General features: G+C 39.4%; 2 protein-coding genes across 10 annotated transcripts in view; one reads left to right on the forward strand and one right to left on the reverse strand.

The window, feature by feature from the left end:
• PRKCZ (protein kinase C zeta) overlaps positions 1 to 883 on the forward strand; it is a 72,086-nt gene extending 71,203 nt beyond the window's left edge. For all 3 annotated transcript variants that reach the window (XM_072883778.1, XM_072883777.1, XM_072883779.1), the window contains one exon: positions 651 to 883. In XM_072883778.1, coding sequence (XP_072739879.1) covers positions 651 to 738 — 88 coding nt within the window. In that variant the 3' untranslated portion in view covers positions 739 to 883. The remainder of the gene's footprint in view (positions 1 to 650) is intronic.
• A 2,119-nt stretch (positions 884 to 3,002) lies between these two features.
• Positions 3,003 to 10,023, reverse strand: FAAP20 (FA core complex associated protein 20). Of its 7 annotated transcripts, XM_072883783.1 has the most exons (6): positions 9,607 to 10,016; positions 8,862 to 9,080; positions 8,580 to 8,747; positions 7,637 to 7,784; positions 6,315 to 6,940; positions 3,003 to 4,909 (listed from the first exon to the last, which is right to left on the reverse strand). In XM_072883783.1, the coding sequence occupies exons 3-6, from the start codon at positions 8,675 to 8,677 to the stop codon at positions 4,837 to 4,839; spliced, it is 945 nt and encodes a 314-aa protein (XP_072739884.1). In that variant the 5' UTR covers positions 8,678 to 8,747; positions 8,862 to 9,080; positions 9,607 to 10,016; the 3' UTR covers positions 3,003 to 4,836. The 7 variants fall into 7 exon arrangements, 6 of the variants coding, with proteins under 6 accessions (XP_072739884.1, XP_072739882.1, XP_072739885.1 ...); XR_012045801.1 differs by having other exon boundaries at positions 6,315 to 6,966; positions 8,862 to 10,023; XM_072883781.1 differs by having other exon boundaries at positions 8,862 to 10,016.
• Between the last annotated feature and the right edge of the window lie 13,560 nt (positions 10,024 to 23,583).

Here is a 23,583-nt window from a genome sequence, read left to right on the forward strand (position 1 = left end):
CTGAATGGAAACCAAAGTGTGAAGTGCTTCAGTTATTGTTTCTGTGTGACACCAAAGAATTGCAAGGCAATATTTGTGCTTTACAGGTTCTGCTTGACAAAATGACAAATACCAGGTGTATGCGCACCTATAGTGGGAAGTTTCATGAACAATACATCTTAAAAGAAATTCTCTTTTATATACATCAATTTATAAGTATTTCCTTGGATTTCCTGTGCATACAATATGTATTTTCTAATAAGTATTAGTTTTGTGCCTGACTTTTGTAGTATTTCTTACATATAACATTAGCAGCCCTTGCTGCCAGCAAAATATCGTTCTTATTTGTAAACTGGTATTGTAAAACAGCAGTCACTTATGTGCTTCTTTTTGGGCCCTGTAAGTATGCATGTTGCCTAACTGGAAGGGCAGAAGAAACTTTTTATCAGATGTTTCAAAATTTCCAGTCATATTGGTTTAGATACTGGGATAAAACATTAGTGTTAAGTATTTGTATGTTCAGAGGCTTATTTTTTGCCCATTTATTGTTGCTTCTGTACAATTTCACATACATACATTTCTGTAAGGTATTTTGTTATTTGAAGAAAGTATAGCAACAAAAATAGTATTTGCAGTTGATAAAACTAAAAATGCTTTTATCTGTTTTTCAGAGATATAATAAAGCGAATAGATCAGTCAGAATTTGAAGGATTTGAGTATATTAATCCATTGTTGCTGTCAACAGAAGAAACAGTATGAAGGAGTGACATCTTCATTGTGGACAATGCGAATGACCTTTAAATTTATCCTTAACTACACTATATGCATGCGAGGCTGGGGAACTGTTAAGATTTTGGACGGAGACCAATGATTAAAAAAAAAATTGCTGCTGAAAATCAAAGAAGAGAATAATGATTTTGGTGGGTGTCTTCTGCCACTTAGTGATTCTTAAGTTCTGGGCACTGACACAACTGGCTTCATTAATGAAGGAATTTGCATTTTGTGCCTGTTTCATGAAGGATTGAAACGTTCATTGCATCCCTGCAAAACGAGATTCTGAACAACTTTGAGATCTACACACTTTCTACAAACATTTGATGCAATTGAAGAATATTACAGTGTAACATCCTGAAGAATAAAATATATTACGGTGGTGTTGAAGCTTATTTTTGATGCCTTTTTTCACAAGTGGTACCTGTCTAAACGTCTCAGATATATTTAAAAGGAGTTGTGTTTTATTAGCAATCAAAACATAAATTTGGGTACAAGATTTAAGTGCCTAAATGGATAAACTGCATTGAAGAATTATTACATATTTGGAACGTTCTTAAACCTGGTAAGTTCTGCTTGTTAATATTAAGTAACCATTTACATGTGAAACATACAGTTCACAGCTGCAGCCTAATGTTCATTTGCATCTTTATAGAATTTGACATGCAGAGTGACTCAGCAATATTAATTCCAAATTAGAATTTACAGTATCAATTTCACAATCTGTTGTTTGAAACTCCAAATTTACCAAAATGTATAGATTGAAGAAATCTAAATTTGCACACAAAGGATTTCTGAAAATACTTAAGCAGTGCCTACACCTACGATGATGTTGTGTTGTATATTAGATTTTTGAAAAGTATTTTTATCAACAATACAATATTCAGAAATAGAGCAAAAGCATAATAAAGCATAGCCTTAAAGTTTAAATAGTAAATCTAGAATGACCATAATATAGAATACACTCTCCTGATAAAGCACACCTCCTACTTATGATAAACCGTCTGCTTACAATTACTCAGTGTATATTAATAACTAATCATTCTGCGTAAGAGAATGGGATGTTTTGGTAAAATGATTTGCATCAAAGTAGTAAATCTTTTTTAATGGAAGAAAAATGAATACTGAGAAATTGAATAAAGCAAAAGATAACTACCAAATCCCTTCTCATGGAAATGGGGGGGTGGGGTGGGAGGGGCGGGGAGAGGATATATTACATCAAAAAGGTTAACAATTTATCAGCTTGGAAAAGCTCATGTCGCTGCATTTGAGGATTAGTAAGTGTGCATTGCTACCTGAAACTTCGGATGCTTGTGAAGAGTTACCTGCCTCTGTAAGTAACAACAGCAGAGGCAGTATTTCTTTTTGCTAGGTTTTGATTTAACTATATTGTGTGGGTTGTAGAGACAGGAAAACAATTATTTGGGAAGGAGAAAATGAGAAACCCTGTGCCATGACATCTTGCCTAATTTGGTGTAAAATGCAGCATAAATTGCAACGCTTTCACTTTCTTTACATTAACATATGGTTTTCTCAGGGTACAGCATTGCATTAGGTGCTGAACATGACATCTTTCGGATTCACATCCAAGTCATGAGGTGCTAGGACAAGACTGCCAAAACATTGTTTAAAATTTTCAATTAATCATTGATTAACAATCTACATTTTGTATCCCCTCATTAGCCACAGTTATGCAGACCTGTGGTTATTTAGTTATATTAATCCCATTCAGATTTAAGTTGTGGGTTTCTCTGTGTTGGACTGTAGCTTTTCATATTAAGCAAAATGTGTTTTAATCAGCACTAAATAATTTAACCAGTAAGAAGTACTTGCCTCACATGCCTGGACTTTAGATACTTTATTATCTACTAAAGGAAACATTTACCTTTTAAATGTAATCTGACCTTTTTTAAATACTCCTTGTTTCCCTTCTCCCTGGCAATTACTTTATTTACCCTGAATAATTTTTCTTTCAGTGTTTTCAACTCCCCTGGTAATAAAACTAATCAATAGTTATTGGAGTGACTGCAGGCAGCTCATGAATGGAAATATGACAGATTAAGCTGTCCTTTGACATGCTAGGGCATAGGACTTTAAAATGGAAATACTAGAAATGTGGGTTGGGGTTTTTTTTAACCTTTTTTCTAGGTTTCAGAACATTTGGGGAGGGAGGGAAGGAAGAACAGAAAGACACATTTGCTAAACAAACATTGTAAAGACTACTTGATTTTATTTAAAAATTTACAGGCATTTACAATGTTGCTGTGTTGCCAAATAGTTTGCTGGATACAAGTTTGGTTGCTCATGTGCAAGTGTTTGAATAATGTTCTGTTCATGATGAAGGGGAAATTTTTTATATAAAGTACTTGTTTTATAAATAAAAGAAAATGAAGGATGTAATTAAATGTGTGGTTTGGAAAAAAAATCCTAATATATTACAAATGGATCTGGTAATGATATATAGTTGTCTTATTTGAAATAGTAAATGAAAATTCTAGCTAATTTAATGATTGTAAAACAGTAAATATGTTCTTGTAGTTTTGTATAATTAATTAGTTTGGGATCTTTGCTGACCAGTTTTAATTGTGCAGAAGATGGTATACTAATCCATAACAGCTAAGATCATTTATATTCTTGCACATCTATTAAAGACTTTAATGAAAAAGTTAATAGACTGTTATTATTTATCAGTAAACTGTGCCATGTCCAACTTGCACTTTTTAAAGAGACCCCATTGTAAATTAAATCTATAGGATTCTTCCTGTGTTTTGATACTGTATTCTGTGTTAATGCTGTATCTTTGGATTGCACCTGAACTGTACATTTTTGAGGTCCAGGGCGGAGGTTTGCTGAGACAGAAAACCATTCAGATACTGAAGTTTGTTAATCTGAGCTGCACTCTTCTTCACTGTACGCAAAGGCAGTTGTGATCTCAAAATAGCTGGAACAGGCACAACCATACTACTCTTGCATACAGCTCTTCTGAGAAGAAACTACTTTGAGCTGTAAGGCTGTGACAGGGGAAGTGGTGTACTGCATGAATAGGACAGCTTGTCCAGTAACCAGTTAACTGTTCTTGGGGGAAATGAACAACCTCCTCCTTTCTTTCATCCCTTCCATTTGTGTTACTAAACTACCACTAAGTGTCACTTATTGTCATTCATGGAAAAGGTTGCTTTTCTCAAGCTTACAAAAGGCTTACCTGCTACTATTAAGAAGCTACCAAAATAGTAGATGGGTCTTCTGGACACCTGCTAGCCAAAGCAAACCTGCAGGTGTTCTTTATTCTCAAACATTGATGGTTTCTATGGGGGAGGGTTGGAACTGATACAAATGCAGCTGTTTTGGCTGATTGACTATATTGAATCTTGTGATACTGGCAGGAGAAATTTCTTTCTGGAGCCTAGTTCATTGAGACTAGTCATGTTAATCAAGTGGATCCTGACTTAGAAACCTACAAAGGTTATGAATTTAGCTGTGATAAAAAAACCAAACACACCCCTTATTTGGTCTGGTTGTGTTTTCTTTTAATGTAGATATACTCACAGAATCAACTATTGTACAAATATAAATTCTTACTTAGCATTTTTCATTATTTTAATATCTAAGCTTTGAATGATGTTTTAATTAAGCTTATTTTCACAGATTACCTGTTTAGAAGACAAAGAGGTCAGTAAACTTTTGGATTAGATTAAATAATAGTTCTCTTGTTTAGCTGCTTTCTTCTACACTTAGAGATTCAGAACCACTGTGGTGCATCAGACAAAACAGGTTCTTCAGGGATTTACAATAGTACATTTTTTCAGAAATATCAGATTCCAGGAGTGCCCAGACTGCTTTCCCTGGGGGTCTCCAGGACATCCTATAGCACCATTTTCAGAACCAGAACTACTTTACATGCATTTGAGAGGATTTAAAATAAAAAGACCCCAAACAGGCAGGTGCCACTTGACCTTCTATTGAGTTACTAGTTTGTGATCCTTAAGCAAGTCTGAGATGAGGATGTGCTTCCTTGACACATTTTTCCTTTTCCTTTGAGAAAGGTTCATCCTTGGCCTTGTTCCTTTGCTCTTCATTCTCCTGGATTTACCACATTACATCATCTGCACTTTCAGACAAGCACCTAGCAAGGTGGCCATCAATATCCAGTTGTGACAGTCTGCAAAGACAGAGCACTTTTTCAGTAAGAAATAAAGCCCAATCCTTTCATTTACACTATTCTTCACCTTCACTCTCTCATTTCCTCAGCAGTCATGGGTAAGTCATTCCTATGCTCAGAAGCATTGCAATCTGCCCCAAACTCCTGCAGTTGCTATTACCTGCTGCTAGATAGTTTGATAGTGTCATTTACTAGAAGACAATGCTCGCACTCCATAATGCTCAGGACAAGTAACGCTCTCCTTGGAAACATTAAGCTATTATTGATACAGGGTAGACAACCATTACCTTAATCCACATCCAACTCCAACGTGGGGATACAGGAAACAAGCAATTTCTGATAGAGGAAGGATGCTTTCTTGTGTCTGCTTTCAGTTTCCTTTTTTGGAGGGCTATTTTTGTGATTGTGCCATGACCCTCCCCACTGCCCACATTACAGTAATTTTTTTGTAAAGTGGCTTCCATAAAAATTGAAACTAATCCTTATCAGCACAGAGTTACCAGTAGCACAGGACTGAATAGGAAGACCTGAAGTATGTTTAGCCTTTCTGTCTAAATCTCTTGATATGACCACAAAAATCTCTTGATATGACCACAATTTTATAAATATTAAGCCATCTTTTTGTCTCCTTGTTCAGCCTCCAAACAAAAGAAAACAAAGTTGCAGACAATAAATCTTGAAGTGTTAGAGAACCTGTTCAAAACCATGTTTTCAGCAACCATGATAGCCTAAATACTATTAAGTGGTATAATTTCAAGAGACAACATAATTCTTATTGTAGAGTAGATACTCAGTTGCTGAGAGGGAGGATTTATGTTTTTTTATAAAGGTAGCCTGACAGCAATGGAGGACTGAAGTTCCATTTAGTTGTACTAATCAGCGCTCGCATAAGGAAAATCAGCTTCCTTCGGTCTTGCCCAGACCTTGAAAGCGAAATCTAAACTTCAGAGCACAGTTGCTCAGCCAAAGGCATCCAGGTACTTACTGAACAGGTACCAATATAGCTGTAACAGTAAAGTCTAGATCTTGAAGAGAAAGTGACAGGTATGAGATTAATCCATCTAGCTTTGAAGTTAGCTTTTCACTATCAAGAATGCTGCACTGGAATAGTTTTTGGATTATGATACCAATTTTACAAAAAAGTGTTTTCATACTCACGTATTTCAAAATGCTAATTCTGCATATACCAGCAAGGTTTACCAGAGAGCTCAAACTTAGCTTTCTTTTTGAAGCAGTATAATCTTGTACTCATGAACTTCTAAACTGAATTAGAAGTAGGTAATTTTGACATTTTAAAAGTACTTTACAGTAGAAGTTTTGTCTATTTTCATTACTTTGTATATGGAGAACACATCCAGAACCATTTTGAGTTTTGTATACTGTGAAGTTATTAGAAAAGACTTACGTTCCACTAAAATGAACCAGACACATGGGACAACTGTCAAGAGCTGAAGATCCTTCACTCTGATTTTCAGTCGTCTTGCAGCTTTCAGTTCCAGGTACGCTCACAAGAGGAGGCTTCTCTTCTGCAGGCATGTATCTGGCCTCACCAAATGAAATATTGCCTTGATGCATTTGTATTTGAAGCTCTTTCCTATCATTTTCTTTTCTGTTTTCCTTGCTCTTCTGTACAGTCCCTCTGCAGTACTGTTGAAAGCTAAAACCTTTTGCAGAGCTTTGTGATAATGCCAAGTGGTGTGTAGAACTTCTGTGTTGAGTGAGTTTACATGATTTAGGACTTGCACCCAGTTTTGAAATACCTTTTGTTTCTTCCCCAACCATGTTTTTGTCTTGATCTGCCATAGTTACGCAGCATGTTTTCTCAGCTGTAGAAGGTAAACTTTTCAGTTTATCTGCTTGGCCCTGTCCTTCATGTAAATGGTTGATCTGGCTCTGTGTTAGCTGATGGGAGCTAGGATCCTTTGGGTTTAGACATTTTTCTTTGCAAAAAGATGGGAATGATACCCACTGAAAGTCTTTCATTCCAGTTGTAAAGACTTCTTGTTTTTGTAGACTCTCTTCCTCAGAACTCTGAGACACACACATGTACACAATGTCTTCAAACAAATGCAGTTCAATCAATACATAAAACCAAAGCTGAACATATTACAAGTACTGAGAAGGCTAAACTACATTGAAGAAAAGAACATGTTATTTACATCCATCTCTAACCCTTGTAAAGCAATCAAGAACTTCCTGGAGTTTATGCAATACCTGTCTTCCCTGAACATTCTGAAATTGATACAATAGGGTATTCTTTTAATATGTCCCATAGAGACTAAGGATGAAAAAAACAACCTATGCTGTTCAGGGAAAAAAATTATTTTTAGAAGGACTATGTTTTTTGTGTTATGATATTGCTTAACACTATGGGAGCAATGTAATGGTTGTTACTGTGTAATTAACCTCTTGTTACAGTTTGACTTTTCCAGTTTCATTCCCTTAGGGAGATGCTAGTGCTTATAAGCAGTCGGTATACTTACACACGTCACCTCTTTTCAGCAAAGTGTTCTGAAGAATTTGACATACTGCAAAAAAAAAGCCCCTAGTAGTTGTGCTTATACTACCTGCAACACAATGCTAAGTCACGCCACTATATGTAGAGACTGAAAACCAACATCTATTTAAAAGCTATTTCAGATTATTTCCCCTGTTAACATCATCATTCAGACTGTCACTATTGTAAGCAGTACACAATGTGCAGACAGCAAGGATACAGCACACTACCTTTCCAAGGAACTCTGGAAAACTAGGCACTGTTTGCCAACTTGTGCATTGTAAATCTTGACCGATGTCTTTCAGTAACAAAATCCATGTTTTTTCACACTCATTTAAGTCTTCTTTTTCAAACCAGGAACATCTGTCAGCCAATGTCCTGTAAAGAGAGAGACTGTCCCATAGTTTGAGGGTAGGAGAGAGGGAAGAAAATATTCTGCATTGCTGTTAGTTTGCCTCAATTAACTTGATTTACCCCTCCTGTAATGCTAATGTTTCAAGAAACATAGCTGTCCTTAACTGCAGCTTATCAAAGCAGAAGTTTTAAAATTCAAAACTTTCAGTAGCTGACAGTGCATCAACCTCTTTCAGCCCAATTCAATGGCCAAGTGTGGTGACCCCTTTCCTTTTGTTAACAGCTAAGCGCAAGGCAGGGATTTTATGATTGAAAATGCTTATAACTTTTCCATTTGTACAACATAAAGCTCCATTCTTACCTATTTTCTCTTGATCAAGTAGCCCTATGTGTGCTAAACCAAGAGTAATACCTGACAACTTTGCCCTGTCAAACCACAAAGAGGCATGTAAAAACCATTTGTCAGTAGGTGCAAGTATGCAAATACAGATTTTTGAGTTTAAAAGAGAGGCGAGACAGCCTGTGGAGGAGAAAAGATTTAGCTGTTTATAATACTATTTGTGTACCAAGGGAACCTCCATCTAGCCTACAGCAAGATTCTTCTAGAACACAGAGACACTATTTAGCCCGTAAACTAATTTTTACAGTTTACCATGACTTAACTCATACAGCTATCAAAAAAATTACCCAATTTTTTTAAAAGAATGTCTAAAAGCTTTGCTTTCTACTTGTAACAAATGAGATGTAGGTATTTATTACTCTCTTCACTTCCAAGTGAAAGTTAAGCGTAGCCACCAGTTTTTCTTCTCAAATACTGACCTTGACTCCTGCTGAGCACAGAAATCACCAAAGTATTTGCACTGAGGATGGCAATTGCATTGGTTCCCATGTACGCTTGGCCATTCCCATACTGCCATTTGAAATTACCCATTATCCTTCTGAACAACTTGATCTAATCCATCCTAGGAAGGCACTAGGAAGGTTTAACTATAAAGTAAGCATTAAAAGGTTTTTATACTAGTAATGCTGTATAAAGACAATTTCAAGAGAAGGATAGATTGTTAATGTCAGAATACTATTTCCAGCATTGCCACTCCTTACTGATGCATTTTCTTGGATCCAGGAATGACGCTGCACTGAGAAGAAACTAGAGACAAGTCTTACAAGCCCTCAAAAAGCGGAGCGATCGGTCTTTCGAGGCCTGTTTTTGGAAGGCGCACAGCTGACGGCGTGCTTGCTCATCCTAACAGGCTGAAACAAGAACTGAACCACTCACTGCCTCTTCACCCTGCCCTTCTTCAATCCTCCCTTACTCGAGGGCTGGAAGAAACAGGAATTATTTCTGGTCTCCTGTAAGCCTTATTCTGAAGAAAGAAAACTTCATTTTCATACGTTAACATTTCTCATGGGCCCCGTCCTTGCCGGTGCTATTCTGTGCCAAAGAACATGCAGAAGGCACAGGGCCCAGTGCACTTTCTTTTGCAGTTGGCTTCTCAATTTTTTAAAGGCACTACAGGCCCTGTTTCATGAAGCAGCCTTTAACACAATCAGCAACGTGCTAGAGGCGTGAGTACGGAACACTTCAGGTCGCAGGTGTGTTCGAAGACCCAGCTGCATCTTCACGGCAACGGGGACCGACGGAGAGCAGGGCGGGGCCTTTTCTGAGGCGCCTGACAGGCGGGAGCGTCTGCGGCCCGACCCCGGCCCGGCTTGGGCGAGGCCCTCTAGCCTCCGGCGGCCGCTCGGGCCCCGGCGGGGAAGCGGAAGGCGGGGGCTCGGGGCGGCTGAGCCGGCGCTGCTCCCGGCCCCTCCGAGGGACCCATTCTCCCACCCGGCCCGGACTCACTGGCGCCGCCGGGGGGACTCCCGGCCAGGGCTGGGCTCCCGGCTGCAGGCTGCCGGCGCCTTCCGGGGCTTCAGGCGCAGCTTGGCGGCTCCTTCCTGAGACATGGCTGAGGCGCGGGGCCCGCCCGGCCCGGCCGCCTCCTACAGCCCCGCTCTGGGCGGGCGAGGGGAGGTGCTGCGCGCGCCTGGGCGGGGGCGGTGCCGCCTCCGAGCTCGCCCTCGCCTCGCCGGCGGAGGGCGCTGGCGGCCGCGGGCGGGCAGAGCGGGCTGCTGGCTCTTCCTCCTCTTCTTCTTCTTCTTCCTCCTCCTCCTCCCGCCTGGCCCGCTGCCAGGGCAGGGCCTCTGGGCGGGCGGGCCGGCCGCGGCGCCGCCAGCTGCCGCTCCGCCTTCGGAGCCGCCCTGACTGAACGGCGCGAGGGGAGGGCAGCGGACGGCCGCCAGCCGCGGCCTGAGGGAAAACCCGCCCTTCTCTTGAGGGGAAACCCGCCCTTCTCTGGCCACTCCGCTGCGGTCAGCGCCGCGCTGAGCTCGATGGGGCCTGTAGTACCCTCAGCTGCTAGGTGCTTGTCTGCCTCGAAAGCCATCCTTTTCGTATTACCTTTACTCCTTAAACTTTATGTATTTGTAGCGTTTTTGTGGATGCGGGGCTTGGATGTGGAGAAGCCGTCGTGGCAATGCAGCGTGCCCCGTTGGTGTAGGCTCACCGCGGTTTATCGGGTGGTCCTCAGGCCGGGCCAGTCGGTGAGGGCAAAATGTGCCGGGCTTTGTTTGAGTGGGACAAAATGGCGGTGGGCTCAGCTCTGCTCGTCATCGCTCAACTGATTTCTGTACTGATACCCAGGGCCTGTTTACTGCGCTATAAGGCTGAGCCAAAGATTGTTAATCCAAATAGTAAAGTAGATTGGGAGTGCATCTCCGATCTAATTTCGCTTTCAGGAAAGAATCTGTTGAAGTGATGCAGTTTGTCTTTTTTGGGAGGAATGTTGCTGGGTGACTTGAAATAAAGCGCTGGTTAGAGCGGAGCCATCGCTGGTAGTTTTTGAAATGGATAGACACGCTAATCAGGCTGCAGCCTTTCCAAAACCAAGCATAATAGAGAAATGATGACAGACTCTTCATAATTCTTCAACAGTTAGATAAAAGGATCAGAAAGTAACTGCTGATTAAATTCTTCACAATTGATACGAAAATAATTGTACAAGGAAATAAAAAATTCTGTTTGCCTGATAACAGGTGTTTATGAGGGAGAGCGGGTACAGAGTGCTGTTTTTCATAAAACCGATTTGTTGTTGGTAAAATATTAATCCAAATTCACGTTCCTTGTCTATAACTGCATTTCTGCAGTGCTGAATGTGTTGTGGACCGTTTTGTCCTCAGACGCTCTCTTCAGACTAACAAGGAGGTGTTGGTATTGGCTGCAGCACTGTAGTAAAAGTTGCGCCTGTGAATAACTGTGTTGGGCACACAGACCACCAAAAATGTATCGAGTAACAGTTGACCTGAGTTTCTACATGTCTTGAACAGATCTGAACCAGGAAAATGGCATTCAGATATCGGAGTTCATAGATGCACATTTGAAATAGATTGGTAGATTTAACCTGAGAAGTGGCAGGTACAGCCAGACAGCCACCTCCGACTGTGTTATAGGCTGAAGATGATTCAGTTAGAGTGCAGCTAGAGGTCTGGGAGGCTCAGCCCAGCTTGCAGCTTTCCTGTGTTAACTCAGGTACTTTGTGTTTCTGTGAGTCCATACCCGTAGTGAGGTATTGTCTTTTACCATATGTAATAACTAATTTTATAACATTAAAAGAGCATTAATGGGTTTCCTTTTTGTGTAGGAGTGAGGATAAAAATCTTAGAAGTGTAAAGTGTTTGGTTACTAATGGAAACTGTGTAAGTTTCTACAATAGATAGCCCAGCTGAAAAAATAAATAGTCACGCTAGAGTGCTAGCATTTCTTCTGTGTGATAGGCAGACTAAAACAAGAATGAAATTCAGGAAGAAAGAAATGATAATCGAAAAGCCAATCACTGTCGTGCAGACTAACATTTTCCCATATTAATATTTGTTACAGCTACTGCAGTACCCAAGAAATACCGGGACAGTTACAAAGTGTTCTGCCTTTCCTTTTTGTTGCCATTTAGAACCTGCTTCCCAGTGAGATGAAATGAGATTCCAGGAAATAGGTCCTCCTTTCCCGCTTTGGTGGGAAAGGCCTTCTCCCAAAAGTTCCAGGCAGAACAAGGTAAGCTGAACAGAGGCAAGGGGTAAATTTGAATCTGAAGATTCTAGGCCTGCTGTGGAAAGAAAGATGGTGATGGCAGCAGACGCAGAGCAAAGAATAGCAAGAGGAACTGTATATAAGTAAAGCAAAAGTGTAGATTGAAAGAGGGGATCAGCCATGTAAGTGGCTGAAAATGAGATGACAGAGGAAGGGTAGAAATTTGATTTCACAACTGCTGATGCTAATTGGAGAAGGCAAACCAAAAAGTATTTCATTTTGGGTTTTTTACTTGTCGTCCTTAATGACGGCTATGAATTAGAAGACACAGCACTGATTATCGCCACTTGGCGGCAGCAAACGATATAAAAAACTTGCTTTAAAAAAATCCGAGGGACAGTGAAAACTATCAGGTTGAGCTAATGTCTGCAGGCCTCTCTACGTATTTCTAGGTGTATCTGTGTTAATGATTGTTTATGCCACAGGGTTTCTTCTTTTGTTCCTGTGATGTTTGTGTTAGTGTTTTAGATGTCCTATGACCCCTTGCATACTACTTTGACCATCCTCTGCTCCTAAATCATACATTGTACCAACAGATTTATTTTGTTAGATATGACTTCTCCTGAAACAGCAATCAGAAGTGTAGTCTGTTTTTCATGCTGAAGGTGTTGCCGTGTGGTACTGTTAGTACTGTGAGTCATGCATTATAGCATTTGCAAAAGCTTTATTATGGGTGAGCATAAAAATGGTTATTGTGCAATAAGGGGCACAAATGAAAGAATATAACAAAAAGAACAGTGAAAATTATTACTGAAGCTGCTGATGGTAAAAAGCAAAAGGGAAAAACCTTGCTTCTGTAGCAACTATAGCTTGTAGGTGTTTTTGTATTTTGTGGATTTAACTGAAAACTTGATGCTGTAAGATTTTTTTTTTTATTGTTATCTGTTTAATGCATACCCGTTATAACCTATGAGGGCAGGCATGTCAGTGAATGTTTTCATTCTTGCTCTGTCTGCATCTGTAACTACCTGTAGATTTGAAATGGGCATTCTAGAAATCTTTGTCCATTATGTGTACTCAGTATTTTTCATCTGCATCTTTCCAGAATTAATCATGTACTTACAGCATGAAGGTGAAGTGTAGAATAGGACCTGTTCTTGGTTCTACCACGTTGTACAAGATCATATCTACTGTTTCCTCCACTGATGTGGAAATCCTCTTACTTCTTGCTTGACTTTGGGTCTTGCATAATTTAATAATTAGAATGTTTTGTGATCTTAGAAAAAAGTTCTCATAGAAATGCAAAGAGTAGTCTTTATCAGCAGCAGCCTTGACTGGATTTGAGCCAGTGGTCAAGGGATTTGAGCTTTTGGAAGCTAGAATGCTTCTACAGATTATCTTTAGGGATTTCCTTGTAAATGGAGTGCCAGCATGTGTAGTTATCTATTCCCTGTAGAGTCTCATCAAGCTGCACACACTTAATCTTTACTTACATGGTCCCTGATTCTTGCTGTAAAGTGGGCCTCAGTTTTAACTTTTGCTCTCAGGAAGAAAGGGCTATTATAACAAATTCTAATCCTTTTGCAATTCCACAATCACTAAAGCCTATAAATTGCCTGCCAAACAAACCAAGTGATCTTTTCCTGGGCTGAGGGAAAGAGGAGAGTGTAAAACGCAGGTGCCAGCATTTGCTGGGGAAGAACTGGTACATTATCAACTAATCCGCCTTCTGCTATTTCTGATTTCCTACCCAACAGCTGCAACACTGAATGAGAGCTTCTGCATTTGGGAAGAATTAGAAAGCCTGGTAATGCAGGGTCTCTATTACAGATACAACAGCTCACAGACAGGGAGGAGATTTTTGCTGCCGGTGTAGAATTTGGAGTGCTAGGCACTTTATAGCCTGGAAAAACTGTAATTTTCAGCTGTTGTTATGGAGTAATCAATGAAGAAGAGATGCCATAGTTTCTGCTAGGTTTCTCTCAGAGCCTGATATAATTGCATGCATGAGCTATTATTTTTTTGAATGTACTGCTTTGAGGATAAAGCATATGCAGTTTTTATTAAAACTTTTTTTTTTATGGCGACTGATGCTCGCAGATAATTTTAGTCCTCCTGAAATATCATTGGTTCTGTAGTCTGTAGTGATAGCTCCTGTATCAGATAAAAATGTTCAGAAGAAATTGTGCCTTGCTAGAAAATTGAAACATTATGTTTTAATTACTTTATCTGATCAGTGCTTGGTTTATATGTTGATGATTTTTTGTCCTTGTCAAATAGTCTGTGACTTCACTCAAGGATCAGCGTGTCCATTCAGCTAAATGTCATAAGGGAAAATGTCTCCAAAGATACCACAGGAGACAGAAGTATGTATAGTAGAGCATCAGCGAAAGCTTCTGCAGCAAATGGACTTTACGGCATATCTCCTCTACAGCCTAGTGGCAGCAAATGTAGCACTGGAAAGAGTAACTCAATCATATTGGCTCACTCAGTATAGTGCTAATCACTGTCTGTAGTGAAATGGGAAAGTCTGACTATTTTCATCAACATGATGTATTACAATTCAAGCCACAAAATTATGAAAGCTGTGTAAGACTTCCTTTAGCATAGTCAGGAGACTAAAGATGACATGCAGTTTCAATTCGAGAACTGCAGGCTCATTGCTGTTTCCAGAGAAAGTCAGCTGAGTGGAGGCAGTTTTGTAGGCTCTCCCTAATTTTAGTTGTAGGTGGCATAGTCTTTTCAATGAAAAGTCATTGCCTTTGAAACCTGCTTCCTCTGGTAGCTTACCAGAGCCTGAATTTGTTAATGTGCAGAGTCCAGTGTACAACTCATGTTTTCAATTCAGCCTTCCCTTTTCAATATAGGGACAGATCAGTACCTGTGTGGCTGTATATAGAAAATCAAGCCTCGTGACATTTATATGCCAAGATGGGAAGTCCTAAAAAGAGGACGAGGGAGACTGGCATGGCATTTGTGGGTACCAGGTTGCCAAGGAGGCATATTGTATTGAAACAGTTGCCTGGGAAACATTTAAAAATACATTGAATGGAAAAGCATATGTGATGTGCCCACAAGTGTTCTGTGTGAATGAAATGCCATGGCTGATGATGGCACCAAGAGACTGTTACTATTACATGTAAAGATGCTGCAAGTGATGGGGTTTTTTTCTTTTGTGTTTTTTTTTTTTCTTCCCATACCCTACTTGTAGGAGGTGCGCCGAAGGAATATTGTTATGCTCTTGTCCGATGGATTAAAGTAAATGTAGAGAAAGCAGTACATGCAGTCATCAGCAGCAGCAGCTGGAGATGGTAAGAGTAATTTGGCTTCATTTAGGTGACCTAAACCAAATTGACAAGAAGCCTGCACAATTCCCCCTCAAAAGTAACAACAGCACTGCTGAAACTCTTACAGTTGTGTAAAGATAAATGGTTCTCTGAACATTACCACTTTAATTTCTGCTAAGATTGTATTTGGAGGCTCTGACATCATTATAATAGGACTTACATGTAAACATAATATGAAAAGTAGAGTTTATGATCAAAGCATGTCAGAGAGCATATATGAAAAAGTCTCTCACAGACCTAATTTTTTGTTTGGGGCACTTAAGTAGAGGGAGATGAAGGGAGGAATTTTCAGAAGATAGCCCAACTGCTCTAGTTCTTCCTCAGATCAGACCCAATTACTGAGAGATGGTACTGGCAAAAAAGAATGACGAAGGAAGGGAACAGTGTCACTGGAACTAAAACAATTATATTCACTTTTTTTGTTTCACAGAAAGAAAACTTTTTTCCCATGCAGCCAAGAAACAAGGGAGCTAGCTTCTGTAACCTATGATATCCTAACCTTGGACAAAGAGGTTCACCTGCTAGTAATTTCCAGATACTAAAATGCATCTCTCCTTCACTCAGAATGAGTGGCAGGTGTGAGACTGGTTAGGATTATAATCTCCCTGCCTAATCCTCCTTTAGAGATTTAGAAACAAATATCCTATTCTTGCTTTGCGAGAGGCTTAAGGAGCCTGTTTGGGAGCCAGCAGATTTAGCTTGGTCCAGCCTTTATGTGGTACAGACTGAGACAGTGAATTTGCTGGAAGAGAGACACAATGGAGAGGAGTTCAGTTGATTAAGAAGGAAGGTCTAGAGGCCTTTTAGTTGGTAGTAGCTCTGCAAGGATGAGTTGCCTTATACAGAGGAGGCCCCAGGGGCTTAGCTTCTTGAAGATGTTGCCTGTTTGAAGCTGTGAAGTTGCTGTTTATTTGGTAGTGCGTGTGCTTTTCCCCAGTGAGGAAGCATTTTGATTGACAGGGACTCTGCTGACTTTGCTGTCATTTTGGCCAGCGAGAGGATGCTTTTTGGCTGGCTATCTAATTTGGGCACAAACTGCTCAAGAGTTTGAGGTGATCCAATGATTGTGTTGGAAAACCGTGAATCAGATGAAGTCTTCTGCATGTCAGTCAAGTCCTAGTATCACTCATCATTTTTCTGGCCCAGTGTGTGTTTGGTTAAATCAAGTCCTGATGTTTCTAGGCCCTGGGGTTAGTGTAAGAGAGGCGGGGAGAATCTGCCTTTCATCTTCCTCTCACAATTTTGCAATGTGACTGAAAACTGCGGGAGAGAATGTTTCAGATCTCAAACAAAGATTAGGATTGATGGCATGAAGCCGTGGGTTCTGTGGCCCAGCCTAGAATTCTGCTGAGGGAGTTGTATAATCTCCCCATACTTTAAAGGATTTTGGCTCTGAATTTAGGATCAAATATGGCTTGAGGTTTTCATATTTCTTTCTTGCTTGCTTTCTTGCTTTCTTGGTGGGTTTTTTTGTTGTTTTTTGTTTGGTTGGTTGGTTTTTGTTTTTTTTTTTTTTTAAGTGTGTCTCGCAGTATTATAGCCTATAGCAGTTTGAGTTCTTCCTGTTTGCTGTGTATCATTCCTTCATTTGAAATCAACATACTAAAGGGCTCCACAAAAAAAAAAAATCCATAAATAATAGCTGTAGTAATTACAGAAGATCACATCTTGTTTATGGGCATGAAACCACAAAACAGTGGAGCAAAATTACCAAAACTAGTTAATGTGGTGTGATGGTATCCATAACTAGAATGGTGTATAAAATCAACCTAAAATAGGATGTAATTCAACATATAAGTATTATTTATTGCTTCAACAAATGTGGATAGTAGGTTTAGTTAGTTTTGCAATTTTTTTGAGGGCTAGCTAGTGTTTTAGAAAGAAAATTTAGTAAATCTGAAGGTGTAACCAAAGCTGTGGAGGCAAGTATAAATCTTTTCACTGAGAAGAGTGTATTTTAGTTGCAATCTAATGGTGCAATAATTTTGTTGCATGAGGGAAATGTCTTGGAAATATGCAGTATGTCCCTGCTACCCTTCCTAAATTCTTTCCTTTTTCATATTCGTTTTCCCTCTGTCCTTCATTAGTGCTTAACTTGATGAAAGAATACAAAATGGGACTAATTTAGAAGACCTGACAGTAAAATACAGTAGAGCCATAGTTTCTTTTTTTCCATATGTAATTTATTTAATTGTATCCGACATGGGCTGAGTTTGGTTTATTTACATTGTCTTATACCCACTGACCTGAAACTATCTTGTGACATTGTTGATGTGAAAGGTCATTCTGCCTGGAATATATCTTGTTATGACAGTACTGCAACACCTAGTTAGAGATACTAAAGTAGGTGTTTGCCTTCCTTTGCTGTCACTTTGCAGCTCCCAGCATCTGTAAATCAAATCCATTTAGATTACTTCAAGAAAAAAAAGATGTTGCCTTTCTGCCACATCCGAACAGTACTGCTATGAAATGGTAACTTCATGCTACTGTTCCTTTCATGAATGAATTTAAAATTGGTCTGATTTTGGAGTATTTTCTGCAGATGACCTCTCCTGTTCCCCAAATCCACTTTGCCGTTCCTTCAGTTCATCTGTGCAGCTCTCGCAGAAATTTGATTGCTCCCTTTTAATCAGTGGAAAGTACTCCGAAAGAGACGTGTCGTAGCTGAAACAACATGTTGTGATGCTGGCTTAGGACAGGAAGTATGTTTAGTTAGCTAAAGTAGCTACTCTGTTTTGTACCACAGACTGGTTCCATTATTAGCCTGGTTTTTATTAGTATGCTCTACCATACTGGAATCAGATGTTTTATCAGAAGATTGTGAGGAAAAGTAGCAGCTTCACAGCTCTTTGTGGCTGTTCTGTGCCCTGCATAAAATGAGTTGGTTAGCTTCTATCCAGATCCCACGGGGCAAGAGTCAACATCACAAAGAGCTGCAAAAAAAAATGGCACTGTTAAACCTTAGTGTCAAAGGAAGAGCTGCATATAGGTCCTTACAAGAAGCTGTTTTGGCCTAATTGGATTGGCTGGACGTGATGAGATACGATCTGTGACCAGTGCAGCTTTGTAGGCAGAAATGTCAAATATAGATGCATTTAAGTGATAGCTGCCTCGCATTCCCTCTGAAACCAAATGAGATGTAGAGAAGCCTGCTTGGTGTAGTCTGCTGTACAAGGTTCAAAAGACAGGAATGATCAGCAGGAAATTGTCATCAGTTCTTTTGGGAGTGGGTTTTTGTTTTTTTTTTTAATTACAGAGAAACTAAAATTGACATCCCCATTTGCTAGTCACATTATTTAGTAAGGGATGGTTGTTTTTCTGAAGAGTTTTATCTGTTCAGTGATGATTTAATTTAGGAATTAATTCAGGGAATTTCTGCTGCCTGTAGTGTGGTGCAGTAAGTCAGAATACTTAATTACAATGGTCCCTTCTGGCCTTAAAGTAGCTCTTTCTTATCTTATTTCATACTTTTATCTGTTTATGAGATGGAACACAGGTGCACAAAAATTAAGGGTATTGCCTGAGATAATGCAAGACTTGGGAACTGAACTCCGGCCTGTTGTTCACTTGGTCTTTGCATAGGCATAAGACTAATCTTCCTTTCAAGCAGCATTTTACTCCCAAGGGCTTTCAACACAGTGTCTTTCATCAGCTTTGAATTCACTAGAAAAAATAAAAAGATGGGACATCTTTCTGAAAATCTTTGCCTAATAGCTCGCGTCTTCCAGAGTATTGATAAACACAAGTGAAAATATACAGTCTCCTTTGCCCCAAAGACGTGCTCTGGCTTTAGTATCACACTTTTAATGACAAACATTCACCTAGTTTACCATATGCATTCTTTTATCTTAGCTGTTCTCTGTGCATGTTAGGAGATTTATTTCTGCTCATAATGTATTTCATGTGTGTTAGTTGTAAATATTGTGCTCATAAATCAGCCTGGACCATCCAGCCCCAAGGATGGAGACAGCTCACAATAGGTCTGTCTGCTTCAGATTGTGAGACTGTACTAGTTCTCTGTTTTTTCCATTGCTTGGCTCTGTTAGTGGCATGTTGCCAGCCTCCTGTCTCACATTAACAGGAATATTATATATTACTGAATTTAAAGTGTTTTTCCTTCAGGACTAGAAGAATGTAATGGAGCATGCATCTGGCAGCATGACATGATTCCTATGGTGTGCAGTGTGCCCTCCATGCAGAGAATTGCCACCATGGATTTCTGCTTCAGTCCTCTAGGCGTGGGGAGTTTTACTGTGTGCACTGAGGTAGGTGTTAGACCAGGTTGGGGACACATTATGTCAGGGATTGCATGCATATATACTTAATGTGTAATGAAAAACTGAATCTTCTCCCTTTCCTTCACCAAATTCTCTAAAATACCACAAAAGTAGCAAGTCTGGAGCATAATCCCAGGACTCCAGTTTTTTCATCAGACTTCTAGAACCAGCTCCATCTCTATTCACACCTACTGACCTCACTTTTTTCATCTGGGATATGGAAACTTGTTACACTTGCCTCATAAGATGTTTTTGGGGAATTTATTAGTTCATAATGTATATGTATGAGGATGTGTCAGTACTACAGAAGTACATATGAGACAGCCCCAAAACTAGGATTGTTATTCCTTATTGTCAGGTAGTTTCATTTGGACTCCTCTCCATTTGTCCTCTTGTGGGAAAGCTTGTCTGCTTGGCGGGAACTGCAAGTATTTTCTGCAGTGCTCCTGTTAAATTATTACCCTTTTTACTGATTTTAAGGATCTTGTGCTTTCAAAACTCCTGTGTTTGCATGAAACAAGGCTGCATTAAATTGCACAGTCTAAAGCAATCAATATTCAATAAGCTTCTGGTATTTTAATTGGGTTGTTTTTGGAAGTCTGAAATGGGCTGAGCTGCAGGGCTAAGCCAAACGGAGGCTGTCATACCAAAAATACTCAGGAGGAGTGTATTTCTTCATGGTAGTGCAGCTGAAAACACCACATTTACTGTAATTAGTGCATACCACACTTGTGCCTATGCTTCCTATCTTATATATACTTAAATATGTTTCTAGGTATCTGATGCTTGGAGGCCATGTTAAACCAGTGTCTGCTGTTGTTTATTCTGGTCTAATAAACAGACCCTTGATTTGCCTCACACAGTACATCCCAACACGTTATAGTTTTGGGTTATACCTACACAAAATAAAAGTTCCCCAGAACAGTCTGTGACCCAGAGCACATGGTGCATTTCAGGAGAGATGGAAAGGAGAATGGTGTCATCACCTGAGGGGAAACAAAAATCAGAAAGCAACGAGGAGGGGAAATTTTGGTGCTTATTTTTAGACTCTGTGGGTGAGTATTATTTTCAGCTTTGTCTGTATTAATTTCTGCAGAACACAGTGTTAACGTGTGATTAGGCTATCTATGAATAGAGTATCATAATTTCTAGCTAGGTAATCACTCATTAGCAATCCCTGAAGACTCAATATACCCATTTGTACCAGGATAAGGTAGCAAAGACATGACTACAGATGGCATAGATATATCTGAGACAGCTATAAGCTAGCTAGTTAAATAAACCTTACACATGTATTTACACTGAATGAGTTCAGAAAAATATGTCCATGACACTAGGTCAATCCTCCATGTAGCTGAAGATATTCTGTTACTGGTATTAAGGTGTGTTAGTTTAAAGCTAACTTTCAATACATTTATGTGGAGCTGTTCTCGTACTTGTGACCGCATACCTTCTGCATCTTCTCTATTTAGCACAAGGCTACACACTCATAAGTTTCATTGAAGAACATGCTGCTTGTTAATCAGCACTTTATTGTCTCAGTATGCTTAAAATAAGCGTTTTGTCACATTCAAGAAGAAGAGACTTTATTGGTTTGCATTCTGGCACCACGCTTCATGTTGTCAAGTGCTGTCAGTTAGCTTCTTTCTGTAACTTATTTACAGAGAGAGGGAGCTTGAGATTGAAACATTCTGGTACCAATTTTCACCAGATACATATTGGATGTGTTACAGAAGTATCTCTAATGTTACAAAGAACAAGAGACTTAATGGGTAATGGTCTGATCTTGTGGGCTAGAGGGGTCCCCTTTAGAGCCTTTGATTGCTGTATAGGACAGGGAACACAAAGCTGAAATTCCCCTGTTGCACAGCGAATACAGTGAGAGGAAGGAAAGAAGACAGCGTCTTATCAAAGGATCTTCTGGTTTCCTTTATAAAGAGCTAAGAAGCAGCTTTACCACTTCCCTCACTCAGTATTAAGCAAAGGACCTTTGAGAGGACAATAGATGTTAGGCCTACCAAAATTCTCTTTGCCTGTCTTAGAATGTGTCTGTAGTCTCAGTAGCTATAAAAGCTAATACTGCGTTACAGCCAGATGTTTCTAGTTAGTCTGCAATGTTGTCTTTTAATCCGATGTGGAGGCAGAAAAGTACAATGGAGTCTGATCTTTGCTTTGAGAAATCTGCTTTTGCCACTAGTCCTGAAGCTGGCCTTTTGACTAACTCCGTGTGAGTCATTTCATCTCTACATCACTCCCATTTTCAAACTCAGAAGAAGAAGGACTGCTTACTGGCAGTGTTGTACCTTACACAATAAAGACCAGATCTTGTTTGACATGATTAGATATCACTGTCATTAAATTTAATAATTTACAGAAATTTACAGTCAGAATGTTCTAAATAAGGATCAAGTGCAACAGACATGTTAAAGCTATTTTGCTAGCTTATATTAGAAATGGAGCATCAGAGAAGGCAGCAGAGGAGGCCTGATTTTTGCCTTAGTGTAGATAGGAGCTAAACTCTGAAGAGATAAACTAGTAGCTCCCAAACCAGTCTGTGGAACCATAAAGTATATTAATTCCTAAGTTCCAGAAAACTGTGAAAAGTTTTGAGGCTTGACTGTGGCAAAATAGCACAGAAGTTTGGGGAGAATGGAGTTGGACAATATCTCTCCTCTGCAGAAGACCGCATGTAGCTTTTTCAAAAGACTTCTGTAAGCCTACTCAATCTGCTTACCTTCTTGCATAGTTTACTGTTGTAAATAGATATGGTTAGGGTCTTTATGAAATGCCATATGCAACAGCATTTAATTATGGGTATGTATTTTTAGCCTGTCACAGAACACATCCCTTTGCAGCTTTTTTTTAAGGGAAAAAAAAAAAACAAAAACAAACCAAAGAAAGCTTTCTTAGGGCAGGTGTACACAAAATATATACATGAGATTTTTGTCTTGGAAAATGCAGCACATTATAGCTAATCTTGAACTCTCTTATTAGAAAAGAAAGCTGTGAGAATTTAACAGAATGCTATGCAGAATTATCCATGTTTCCAATGTTTTTTGGGTTATTTATTGAGTTTTATTGTGCAGCAGCTTTTTCAGAAAATTGTGAGGGCCAGGAATGTACGATTAAGTCTTGTTTTGAATCACCCGACTGAGGACAAAATCTAGAAAAGAGAAATTATTTGGATTACAAAATGTCAGAAGCATATTGATATAATTATCCTTAAAAGGAGATACTGTAGGAAATAGGATGGATTAACTTATTACAAACATTCATGGAGTGAAAACACTATTAAAGCATTATAAGAGTCATACAACCAGTGAACCAAAAGTGTAAAAACAACACTTTGGAAATGAATATTTTCCCAAGAAAACTTTCCAGTAAGAACCTGGGAAACTGCACTTTTTCTTGTGGGTGAAAAAAAGTCACATTCCGACTTTAAAGAGACAGTACTTCTGGAGAACTTACACATTCAGAATGTACTCTATCTCCTTAAAAACTATGAAAAAAAGAAGTTTAAGGACTTAATCTAGGGTTTTTTTCCCAGTGTATGCCTGTTATTCTTTTTCTGTGTTTTTCCATGTGGATGGTAAAAGTAGATGGGACAGTTTCACAATTGCTTCCATTAGATTTCTTTTTCTGACTCCTATGTACTTGTGGAATTGCTGCTAGTGGAAAAATAATAATAAGATCACTCCAGGGAACAGAGTGCACAGCATATTTTGTTGACATTTTAACATGTATGTCGGTAACCCTTTTCCTACCCTAGCTTTTGTAAGCTTGCTTTTGGTGAGGACTGGTGTGCTTTGCTAACAGACTGCTTTGCTAATGAAATGAGAAACTTTAATTGCTGTTTCAAATCCAGTATGTGCTAGTAGCAACTTAATGGTGTTTTCTATAGGGTTATTTTTAAGTGACCCGTAAATAAGCAGTTACATGGTCTCAGATGTGTTCCAGCCTAAATGACAAATGCAATTGGTCTTAATTGGTTTCCTTGGTAATTCTCAGAAAGAGTTCTCGGAGAGAACCTTGACTAGTTAGTCTTAATATTGCTCATTCCTTTGACTTTCGCTGGTGGTTCTTGGAAGTTTCTCAAGGCATTGTTGATTGAAACATACTGTTGAAATAGTGTA

The sequence above is a fragment of the Ciconia boyciana genome, chromosome 19, assembly GCF_034638445.1.
Source record: "Ciconia boyciana chromosome 19, ASM3463844v1, whole genome shotgun sequence".
Classification (NCBI taxonomy): Eukaryota; Metazoa; Chordata; class Aves; order Ciconiiformes; family Ciconiidae; genus Ciconia; species Ciconia boyciana.

Bases quoted from the DNA above. Each gene is read 5' to 3' on its own strand.
- FAAP20 (XM_072883780.1), bottom strand. From the start codon at position 9,710: ATGTCTCAGGAAGGAGCCGCCAAGCTGCGCCTGAAGCCCCGGAAGGCG. The intron at 7,785-9,606 runs GTGAGTCCGGGC...CTCTCTTTACAG, and splicing joins GAGTCCCCCCGGCGGCGCCA to GACATTGGCTGACAGATGTT. The intron at 6,941-7,636 runs GTAGTGTGCTGT...TGTGTGTCTCAG, and splicing joins TTCCAGAGTTCCTTGGAAAG to AGTTCTGAGGAAGAGAGTCT.